General features: G+C 37.5%; 1 protein-coding gene across 3 annotated transcripts in view; it reads left to right on the top strand.

Annotated features, from left to right (window-relative positions):
* The window catches only part of PTPRQ (protein tyrosine phosphatase receptor type Q), a 145,550-nt gene that overhangs the window by 90,476 nt on the left and 42,847 nt on the right, over positions 1-12,227 (top strand). For all 3 annotated transcript variants that reach the window (XM_075080736.1, XM_075080737.1, XM_075080738.1), the window contains exons 43-44: positions 3,606-3,938; positions 10,161-10,282. In XM_075080736.1, coding sequence (XP_074936837.1) covers positions 3,606-3,938; positions 10,161-10,282 — 455 coding nt within the window. The remainder of the gene's footprint in view (positions 1-3,605; positions 3,939-10,160; positions 10,283-12,227) is intronic.

Genomic DNA, 12,227 nt, shown 5'->3' with positions numbered 1-12,227 from the left:
CATGATTACTCTAGGAAGCATGGAATGGTTTGTTCAAATCAGTACCATCTGTGGACAGAAAAAGTTGGGGGAATTTTAGTCATTCTTGAGGAATGGAAATCTGATTCTCCATGCTAGAGTAACTGTAATCCTCTTTGTATCTGTAACCCAATAGCATAGTTGTCTTGAAATTGTCTCATTGAACACAATCATCAGCTGCAGGAGACACTGCCACTGGGTGTCACTGCTCCTCACTGCGGCCCTTGGAGCAAACCTCTCATTTGCTCTGCATTCAGATCACACCTTTTCCTTTGTTCTAATGAGGGATTACATTTATATTTGATTCGTTGATTCATCATTAGTAAGCAATGAGATAAAACGGACTAGATTTTTAACTGACTAATGTTTAAGGCTCTGATTCCATTTTAAAGGTCTGTCTAGGCACTGGAAGAGAAAATTTTCCTACACCATCTGCCAACTGACACTTTCTTTTGTAGGTTATAAATATTTTGCATATATGGGTCTTAGTAAACTGCAAAAATGATGACATAAAATAGAAATAAAAGCTTGTGTAGGAAAGAAGTACTCGTCTAATCTGTCTGTTACCTTTATACCTGCAAACTTACCTTTCGAAATGGTGGTTCTGATGTAATATTACTGGGATGATCACAGAGACTATCTTCAGCCTTGTGAGAATAATTTGCATGGGTTCCCTCTGTAGTCAGCAGGGGAAAAGGACACTTCTCTAGGGGACAGACGGAAAGAGAAACATCATTTTCTTGCACTCTTTTCCATCCCCTGCTCTCTGGGAGTTTGACTCTTTCTATCAAATACAAGGAGAGGTCATGGAGGCTGGCTTTATCGGACTTTGGTTGTTCTGTGTGAGGGCCCACAGATCAGGGCCACTGTTATTTTTCCTGATATTTCTAGTTCTGTGAAACTACCAAGCGTCTTTTCCATCTTTGCATCTGCAACATTGCTAGCTCTCAATTCTCTTTGATGGCATCATCCATGTTGAAACTGGGGGAACAGGGTACTCTCCCTGAGAAGCAGAGCCCACCATGCCAGCTAGAACACGGGCCCTGCTATTTCTGCCTGTGATTAGCTTCTTTAACCTGCCTTGTTTTAGGTGCAGAGGCTGAAGTTGTCCCAGTTATGGCTTTACCAGTTGCACATTTGAGCAATTGGTGGTATATATTTCCACCTTCCTCTTGGCACTCAGCAAGCAGCCATTTACCTTCTACTTTATTCCAAGCCCCTATTTCAATATTTGATCCAGTCTTTCACTTAAATTGAGTATAGTCCAATAATCAGTTTTCAGCAGATGGAAGTTAGTAATGGTAGACTAAGAGGCATTAGAGCCGGTTGTTTCCATCTCCATGTTGCATACTTTCACACTTATATTCCAAACCTGCCAGTTCTGGCTGTTCCTATCTCAGTAATAGTTCCTGGAGTTGTGGCCTGGGAAGGTGAAGTCATATTCCTTATCTAAAAGAGAGTAATCCCTACTGAGTAAGAATGAGGAGAATTGAATTTTCTTAAATTCTTTTAGTTTTTATCTGTTCTGATGTCTTTGGAATTGCTGACTATTAATTTTTTAATTCCTGGAATATGTAGTATTGGGCCTTAAAAAGACTTTAATTCAAGGTCAGAGTGAGACTGGATGGAAACTTTTATTTCACTCAAATAGTTTTATCCATTCTATCCCACATTTTATCATCATCATAACTGAGTGTGTAAGATTCATACTCTTTGCAGTATCTTAACAGATATTAATAGCTTACATTACAATAGAGGATTTTTTAAAGGAAAAATACAGATTTTTTATAGTAACCATTGAACATTTCTCTGCCTTTATTTTCCATTAACTAATGGTCAAACTAAGCCCTTTCTTGTAATTTAAACAAGTAGCAAATACAGCTTATAGACCTATTATGAAAATACAGAGTGTATTTTTTTGAAAGTGGACAAACAGTATTACATCTCCAAAACTGTGGTCAAGCAAGAAGGTTACTGCCTGTTCTGTTTTTATTTACTACTTCCTGTACTTCATGCTGATAACAAGAGAGCAAAACAACTTTAATTTTGATAGTATGGAGTATGATGGTGAAAGTTGTCTCTTGTGAAGATTTTTTCCTTAGACAGTTTGCTCTTGTTCTGTGTCTGCTTAGCGTGTAGCAGGGTGGGAGCATGTGGGGCTACTGCATGCTGCGATGTTGTGTACGTGTGCGTGAGAGCTGAGCGGAAAGGCAGGGGAAGCACCCACGGTTCCTGTGGCTGACCCCACTCCTGCAGGCTCCACCTGCTTTGGGCTCATTTGAAAGGATTTGAATTTCTCAACCTTTTCATCATCACATCTTGGTTTGTCTCAGAATTTACATTTCCTGCTAATATTCGTATTTAGTGGAGAGGCATCAGCTTCGTATTTAGTGGAGAGGCTTCTGTTTATTATATTATGTTGATTTTTATAAACAAATTGTTGCAGATGAAAGCAGAGATCAGATTATTCCCAGAAGGGGAATAAAAATGGAGGGTTTTCTCTTTCTTCCCCAATAACATTGGTCTGGGATCCTTTTATTCTTTATGTAAGCCTTGAGGCTTCTTCAGTTTCAGCTTGAGGATGTATCATGTGTTTTTCTTTTACCAGCGATACTTCTTCCCCCAAAGACTCTAAAGCACTCTTTAAAGCTAAGTGCACAAAATGATTTCTGAGCTGATTTCTCTGCACAGTTTTTGCCACGGAGGGTATTAGTATTATCTTACAGAGTCTTAGAGATAATATTAGCTTACTGTATGACTATGTGATATAGCACAAAACCATATGTTGCATCCAGTCTGCGAGAGCTGGGAATACACTGTTGGCTTAATATAGATGTGGGTAAATATGTGCGCGTATGTATATGTGTATGTATGTACATCCATGCACTCCTTCTGTCTCCATGCACGTGAATAGGACCTGTGTATACCCATGTATACGTATGTATATAAATACATAGAAGCAAAGTTAGTTGGAAGTTTCTTTTTTTCCTTCGTATTGCCATACTATTTAGCTCTTCCTGTTGGAATTCTTTTAATTTGTTGTTTACTGAACAGCTTGTAAAGCACTTATATAAAGACAGACAAACATGTTGCATGTATTGATACTTTCCCTTCAAAGGTGAAACAGGGCACTTATGAAACCTTGAGGTGTTGCTTAAGGATTTCATATGTTACCAAGAGAGGCAGACAAGTGAGTATTTCTGAGTGAGAGGTGAGGAATCCCAGTTAGCAACAGCAGTAAAAGATGCTATGGGTAGGCCAAAAATAACTTTGCTTGATATTCCCTCCCCCAGTTGAGACATAGCCCCAAATGTAGCGACAGCAATGTCACACCTCTCAAAGCTGCCCCTGCATGCCACACCCAGAAGTATTTTTCTTTAGTTCAAAAGCTATAGTAAATGTATGCCACCTATATATGTATGGTGTGATTTACCCCAATGGAATTACTCCTTATTAACCATATAAAATTGAATCTTGGTCTTTAGATATGCTTATTAAAATATTTCTTTCAACATTGGATAACGGGGTTATAGTTGCAATCACTTTTCAGTCAAATGAAGATATCTTATAAGTGTTCTAATTTGTAGTTCCTAGTGCTCCCAGGGATATTGTTTTTTCCAATGTGCAATCAACAAGTGTGACCTTGAATTGGAGATCACCGAAATCTGTCCTTGGCTACTTTCAAAACTACAAGATTACCACACAGCTACAGTCCATCCACTGCAGTGACTGGGAAACTAAGGAATGTATTGAATATGAGATGCATCAATATTTATATGAAAACGTGGTGGATGACCAGATAGAAGAGACAGTGTATGGACTGAAAAAATACAGATGGTACAGATTTGCAGTTGCTGCCAGTACGAATGTTGGTTATGGCAGTTCTTCACCTTGGATTTCTACGCAAACACTTCCTGGCTGTAAGTAAGGATGTTTGCCATGTGTCATAATGCTTTAACAATGTGATGTTCACCTAAATAAGGAAGAACACTTGCTAGAAGTTATTTCTTCATAGACCTACAGTGTTGGTGAAGTTAATAAGGATTTGCTACAACTCTTCATGTATGAAATGTCATGATATAAATCATGTGGTAGGTATGCACACTTGACACTACTTCACGTTTTAATGCCTTTTGGATGCTCTACTATATTTACTGCTTACCCAACAGCAATTTTGTTCCTCAGCCCTGCTCCACATCTAGAATTGGCAAGTCTGAATTTTGGCTATTTTGGGTTGATACGCCATTTTCAGTCCATCTCCCCATGTTGGATGTGTCAATTAAAAGTAGTCTTTTATTTTATTCTTTGGCTAAACGTCTGTTCTTTAATGTCATAACACTTCCCTGAAATTCTGCTGTACATTCCTGGCAATACAATTTAAGTAATAGTTTGAGACAAATTCAGATTTCTTTCCAATATCATATCTACCTAAAGAGATTACAGATCAGATTAGCCATGTAACACCTACAGAATCGTCATGCCTCAGCTGAGGATTTCAGTTTCCAAGTAAGAGAAGAGTTAGTTGTTACGCATAAGTTATCACTAGATATTTGAGAGAAGGGGAAATGAAACATAAATTATTTAGTAAGTTGTCATCTTGACATATGACCTTCTCTCCCAGTCCGCAGCCAGCCTAGGTCAGAGCACATCTGAGATCCAGCCTCTGGCCTGTGTAGAACAATTGAGAACCACCATGACTGGCCTGACTAAATCACAGCTCCTTCACTCCTGTCGCCTTCCAAAGATAATAGAGATACCAAAGATTTAAAGAGCTGCGTACCAAGGACTATTCAATGGCCCAAATACTTACTGTGTTCCATTCATGTTTTTACAGTCATGTGATGTGAATCAGGAGGCTTTTATATAATGTTTCTCACAGTATCTGTGTATTCTCTGTACAGCAATACAGCCACCTCTACTTAAATACTTCACAACTTTTCTACTAGGTAAGGAAATATTGTGGTCTTCGTTTGCAGATGAAGAACTGCAATAGAGAAATTTTAAGCCCCAGAGGGCAAAGAGATTTGGACACTGTGATAGTGAACATCACAATGGCCCATTTTTCACATAAAGCACAGAAGCAGAGAAGCAAAACACAAATAATCACATGAAGTTAGGAAACTCTTTATGATTTTCTCTCTGGACAGTGATAATTTAGTTTAGGAGAGAAGTAGTTTCCTATCAGTCCCACTGAGGAGATGGTAGTTAAAGGTATAAAAATCTCATTGGACTGCACAAGCCCTTTCTGTGCCAATACAATGTCATTCTCAGCAGTAGGTCCTCTGTGTGCTCTGTTAGCTAGTTTAACAAATAGTGATGGGGTAGAAGTTTAAAAAGTTCTGCCATTTCTTCCAACCCAAGTGCCTGGGGCTGCTGGCCTGTCTGTGGTGAGGGAAGTGGCAGCAAGAAATTTCCTGTGAGCTAAATCAGTGACACATCAAGAGATGGGCTGCCTATAAAACACACCGCCGTGGAGTCATGGAAGCATGGGCACTATTCCAGATACCATAGCTGGGTGCTGGTCTTGTTCCTGGGCTAATGGCAATCAGCTGAGGAGGAAAAAAGGAGGAACGTGACACGTCACAGCTGGGTAGCCAGCTGGCAGCTCCAGCATGCTTCAGCAGCGCTAAGAGCCGCCCTGAGGAGTGTCTGATCTTTGGCAAGGGCAGGTCTCTTGCTACCTGACCTTATACTTTCCAAAGACTAGGCTTTAGAAATAGTGTTAAACAGACTGAAAAACCACACTTCCCCTCTTTCTGTTGCAAAGAGCACTGCCTGTAGCAGGGAAGAGAAAGCCAGGATGCATGAAAGACTGAGCCAGCACTCTGGGCAGCCTTGCAGAGTGTATCCAGAGAACAGGTGTCGATCCCCCTCTCCTTCGTGGACTGGGCCAAGCATCCTCTGGCTCAGCCTGCTGGTACACAGCCAATATACATGGTCTGTTAGGGCTTAAGGGTGCTTAGCTGCTATGTAAAATAGCCTGAGTACTTAGCCCATAAAATCAATGGGAGTTGTGTTTGCAGATTTGAGGGCAGAAGTTAGCCACTGTTTCTGAGTTTCAAGAAATGCCTCTGTAAGACATGGCTTCTGCCAAAAGGAAAATTACCTTGGCTGTGAAATAATAGTCAAACTATTTTTCTTCAGAAATAACAGGGTTCTCAGAAATTTTTGTTTCTCTCAAGCCTGAAGAAAATACTGTAGTTATTATGCTCATATTTGGGACATTACTGCATTTAAGCGGAAGACTGTTAGACTCACTTCCCAGAATATAAAGTGAACAACAGCAAAAATTACATAACAGAAACCCTAAGTATTTTTTACAGTTGCTGAGGATTTGTCTGTTGTGCTAAAGCAGAAATACCTCATAATTCTGAATATCCAGTGACTGTGGTGAAGATCTTAGCTATTGATTTCAATTGTTCATTATGAAGGTAAATTTAAGGCTACAGGAATTCTTTTAAAGATTCTTTAACTCATTGAGAAGTTTCAGACAAAAAATAATGGCTGTGTTCTGTACTGAGAGTGGTTTTAATGTTACTCCATGTTAACGGATGTTCAGTGCAGAAGATGTTATAGGTTGTTCAGTGCAGTCCAGTTCTTGCATCACACAGATAAACTATTCAGCCTTCTGTCTCGCAGATTATCCTCACAGGAATTGTCCTACTGTCTCATAAAATAGTTTGATGGCACTGTTATTACTTGGCTGATGGATTACCCAAGAGCCAAATCTACTCTGCAAGATGAAATATTTTCAACATAACCTAGATTTATATAGTTACCAGTACAGAAGATCACAGTGTTGTGTCACAGTAAGGGAAAGGGCGAGAAATGTTTTCCATAGCTAGGGAAACTTTGCTTCCACACACCTGCACATACCCTGAGTTTCAGTTTTACATTTATAAGAATAAGATTGGCCAAACTTGTACTTTCTAAGAGAAAAATGACTTTGGAGGCACAGTGTTAGGTGGAAAAAGAATGGCAGTGAGATGACTGACCTCATTTTGGATCTCATACAGTTACACAATGCAATGCTTTTTGGTAAACTGCCAAGTCTCCTAATGCCAGGGTGTACAGAGCTACAAAGGACGATCCAGATGTTCGAATGTCCCGTGAAAGCTAGGACATAGACACATGGGGCAGAGGGTTATGCTTCTCTTTTCAGCACCTTCTTTCCCGATCCCTGCTGATACCCAGTTGCTCGGTACACTTAAAGGTTTCTGTATGGGGAAAAGCATTAATATTGTGTCTGTTGTTGTATGCCCTTTCTTCTGGTAGGTTCTTCCTGAGGGATCTTGTTTTTCTTTGTTCCTTTCATTCTCTCAGAGCTAAATTTTGGAAAGTAAATGTGGCCTAATATAAGGTATAAATGATTAAATATAGGTAAAATAACCTAGGTGATTACAAATGCAAAAACTGAATCTTACACTTAATTTTTGTTAAGAAAACGAAAAAAAAGGCTGGTTTTAACCAAACTGGCAAGCATGAATTTCTGTTAGAAGACTGGAGTATTCAGTCTTATTTTGGAGGATTATGCTAAATGATGGGCTATCCAGACTTATCTTCAAGCTAACACACTTAACTGCTGCCTTAGCATCAGGACACAGATGGATGGGAAAGATGACCCTGACCTCCATAAGACCCACATTCCTGTGCAAGGATAGAAGCATGATAATCAGGAAATGATGGTTATTAGTTACAGAAAATGCATTATTGTGAAAACCAGGAGAAAAGTGCTTACGAGAGGAAGTGATTGGATTATGGGGGAATGAAAGAATAAGACTAGGTCATTTCTACTGAGTAAATTGCTGTGATTTATAAGAGAAAGGGTATAGTGATATCATGGCCTCGTATTGACTAGATTCATTTCACAAACAAACCTAAATCAGAACGTGGCAGTTACCCACTGAAGCAAACACAGTTTTTAAAAAGACAGTTTTTGCAAGACATGAGACATGTTAGACACGTTTCATTTTCTGATTATGCAGGTTATTTCAGAAAATATTCCTAAATTTCAGTATCATTCAGTTAATGTCTGATGTTCTACTTTTCATGGTGAAAATAAACCAGGTATTAAAACTTAGATTTATTTTAGATAAGTATCTTAAATACAGCATACTTAATTAGAATTCTCTTGCAAAGATCTCAAAATGTGCCAGACATAAACTGCATATGGAAATTATCTGTATAACTAACTTCAGGTTGGATAATTTGTAGATTAAATTATGCTTTAAAATTATTTCACACTGTCATTGTCTAATCCGTAAACCCATATTGGCTCCTGAAAAGGAACATAGAGAGATTAAATGTTCCATTAATGCTGTAAAATAGTATTGGAAAATTTTGTCTTTGGGAGCTTCATTGGTTTGCAGACTAAGGCTTGAAAAACTCTATGTACCATTTCATACGTTTTAAGAAATTTCAGCTGGCGATAATTGTAATACGACTGCCATAGTTACTGAAAGCATTGTTCACGCTAAAAGACACTGAGCAACAAGTCTGACACACATTACCTGCAAAATAAGCTTTGTTTACATAATTCTAATTTTTAGGGAACATGTTTGCCCTTGTTTTTTATTGTATCTGTTCCAGCACCCCACTCGACAGCCAGCCTCTGTGAGCAGAGTCTCCTCTTTCACCACCCCTCATGTGCTTTCATAGTTCATTCAGTTACACTCTTCATTCAGTTGTTCCATGCTGTTCAGTATTTTGGGGGACTGCTTCCAATGGCTGAATTTGATATTGCCTACAAAGTCTAGTATATTGCTGCTAATCCCAGCACAGCAATCTGCCTCCTAGATCCAACACCCTAAACTCTTCATTGCACCTTATCAGCTCCCAAATCTTGCTGTTTGTTCTGCAGCCATGGTGCAAAATTTTCACCTTCACAGTGCAGGATTTTGTGACTTCTCCTCATTAATGGTTCACACATAATTTCAATAGCTACATACCTCCTTCCACACTATTTTTCCTTTTCCTAACCTCTTTTCTGCCTAACAAAGTAGTCTTGTATACACTCCAATTTTCCTCATTAAGCCCTCTTCCCTAATGATTAATGGTGAAAAATAGATATTTATGCATTAATCATGTTTGAGAAAAGGGACTACATCGTCTGATATGGGTAGATATTATTGCGTTTATAATTTTTTGTAACAGCCTGTTCACTGATATGTGTTAATCATAGTTGCATTTTTGTGGTAGATTAAAAAAAAAAGGCATCATGAAGCCAAGTTCTGTAAAAAATGTATAAATCTGTTGTTGCTTCTGTAATGGGCTGTTCATTGATATGTATCACAGTTGTCTTTTCTTGTAGTCGACCCCCCCCAAAAAAAGGCATTATGGAGCCAAGTTCTGGCATTATCTACAACTCTGTTGTCACTTCTATTCTAAATTTTATTTTCCTGAAGTTTACCACAGATGTTATGAAAAAGTAATACCACTTACTGAGAACTGCTGTGTTGTTTTTGTGATTTCATTAATTTCTTATTCATGAATTTGAAATAACTAGGTTAATACACCTATCATCTTGACAAAAGGAAATTTTAGGAAAATCACATTTCTTAATGTGAAAATTCTTGCCCGCTTACAATTCCTATCACGTTTTTGTGTGTGTTTTCCAGAGTTTATCTACATGTTAAGAATAACTTGAAATGAAACCTGGAAAATATTTTTTTTCTGTATAACATTATTTGTACTAGTACTTTTCAGTGTTGCTGGAAATTTTTTCTAGCACACAGAAGACCTTGTGTTTTCACAATTTGTTGTTCTTTGAATGATTAATTTGACAAATGAATATATTTTGCTTGTGTATTTGTCTAAGTAGTATATGTTTTGCTTGTGTCATGTAAAATACATATAAATAACTTGTATTTAAAACCCCTATAGTTTCAGTTTAAGATGAAGTTGTAGGCAGTTCATACTCTGGAAAAGATGCAGTAATTGCAGTGAAAGATGTGTTTCTAAATCACTGTATGCTTTATATTTGAGGAAAAAAACCCGTTATTATTTAAGCAGTGTGTAATGGTAAATATGTGAAAAAGTTTTATTTTCAAATTGAAAAATAATATCTACTGGCCACTAAAATTGATGGGTTATGTGTTGTGAACTTCTCTGGCCGTGATTCACATATATATTTTTTTCTACAGCTCCAGACGGTCCTCCAGAAAACGTGACTGTTTTAGCTACATCTCCTCACAGTATTAATATCAGCTGGAGTGAACCTGTTATCATTACTGGACCAACATGCTACCTCGTAGACATTACCTCAGTAAGGCAACTTTGTTCTATTGTTGGTAGTTATACAGATGCTTGGTGATACAAATAACACAGCAGATGTTGTGTCATAAATTACAGGACAGACATAAACTGGATTGAAAGCCAATATGACTGTGCCTATTTCCACATAAACTCCACATAAGCATTAATTGTACATTTATTAATTTCTTAATGGGAGATAAAATAATTACATTATATTAAAAATGTGCACTAATAAGAGGTCTTGGAGAAAAACATGTGTAGCTATAAATGTATACAGAACAGTAGCTGAGCTTTGCGGAGGTGTACCTCCTTCTAACAATGATGATGCTTAGCAGTAAAAATAATAATGACTTTTTTTTTCTTCAAAGGAAGGAAAAGTTCATTGTCATGATTTTACAAACCAGAGTGGAGAGCCTAGCAGAAGGAAGTGCCTTGTGCAAAGTTACACAGCGCATCAGAGGGCAAACTTTAAAGTGAAACTAAATTTCCCACTTTCCACTTGGTGCTCTGTCCATCAGATTAGCTGTATTTTGGTAGCACAGCAATAACACGTCTTTCTCCTTGATCTTTATAAGCAAAAAAAGACTGACATAAGAGAAAATCTCTCATGGCCTTTCTCCTTTCATCCTCTACTACCCTTATAATACTCCTTAAAACAACCATTAATAAACCTCATTTCCTGCCCTGTGGCAAGAAATGAAACTTTCTAAGTTCAAGCACGTAAGAAGTTTTAAGTAGGATGTAGGTTCCCTGTTCTACAGGCAGGGTTATCAGTGAAAATGGGAAGCAGTTTACCAGACTTTACCCAGGAAAACTTGCTGTTTACAGCTTCAAAAATCCTGTTACGTATAGGAAAAAAATTAAAGACTACTCAAAACTACTTAATGACTTTAAATAGAAAGTTCTTTCAGTTTTCTGGGAAGACATTAAGGCTATTATATTTCCAATGTTTCTCAATCGGTCATAAGAATTACAGCTATTCTAAAATATTAATGCTGAGACTTTTGTGCAGTCAAAATTCCTAAGAAGATCAGTAAAAAAAACCCAAATATTTTTAAGCTCCTCAGTCAAGTTACGAAAGAGACTAATGTGTAGTCCTGCGATTTTCTCTTCCCCTAACTTCATTGTACAATATGCAGAGTGCAATCTGTTCCGTTCTGAACACGCTTACCACAGCAGTAGTATGACAGGATGAGGGATGTACAATGACAAGGGGAATATTAACAGGGAAGGAATGGTTCTTTGGCCCATTGGGCAGGTCGCTAGAAACTACATAACTAAAGTTAGAGAAGACTTTTTCCTTGTGAAAAGTTCCTGTCACTTTTGACTAAATAAAGTTATAGTGCATCAACATAAAAAAAAAAATTATTTTCATTCTTTTGATCAAACTTCCAAATTCGATTTTCAAAGGTTTGTTTAATTTTTTTGCGTAATATTTAATCAATTTGTATTTAAACAATTTCTTCTTTGTCTGATAGTTCCTAAATTATAAACAGGGTGTCATCTGATTCTACACTATGAAAATGCTATAAATACCTTATCAATATAAGTTATGGTAAAATTCCTGAAGTAAGATGAACTATGGAATGTTTCATGTGAGCCTGCCAGCATTCAGAAGGAACTTAAAAACCTGTTTTAAATGTTCAGTTTGGAGGGGTTTGGCTTTGTTTTTACAAAGTGGGTTTTTTCAGATATATTTCAGATATCTAGCTTTATGTTTGGGGATTACTTGTAATCAGGTGTTCTGTGTCTGATGATCAGAAACTACAGGGGTCAGTTCTGTAGATAATCATCTTAGTAGACAAATCTATTCCTTCTTAAAGGCCAATAAAGCTGTCACAATCTTTTTCAGTGAAAATTTGAGTATATATTTTATTGCCCCAGTGGGAAATTTTTTATGAAGGCTCCAAATTCCACAAACTTCCTACATGTATAACTTTACTCATTTTAGTTCT

This window comes from Phalacrocorax aristotelis, chromosome 1 (genome assembly GCF_949628215.1).
Source record: "Phalacrocorax aristotelis chromosome 1, bGulAri2.1, whole genome shotgun sequence".
Classification (NCBI taxonomy): Eukaryota; Metazoa; Chordata; class Aves; order Suliformes; family Phalacrocoracidae; genus Phalacrocorax; species Phalacrocorax aristotelis.
Note: the sequence above shows the minus strand (reverse complement) of the source record. Positions and strands in the feature narration are given on the sequence as shown.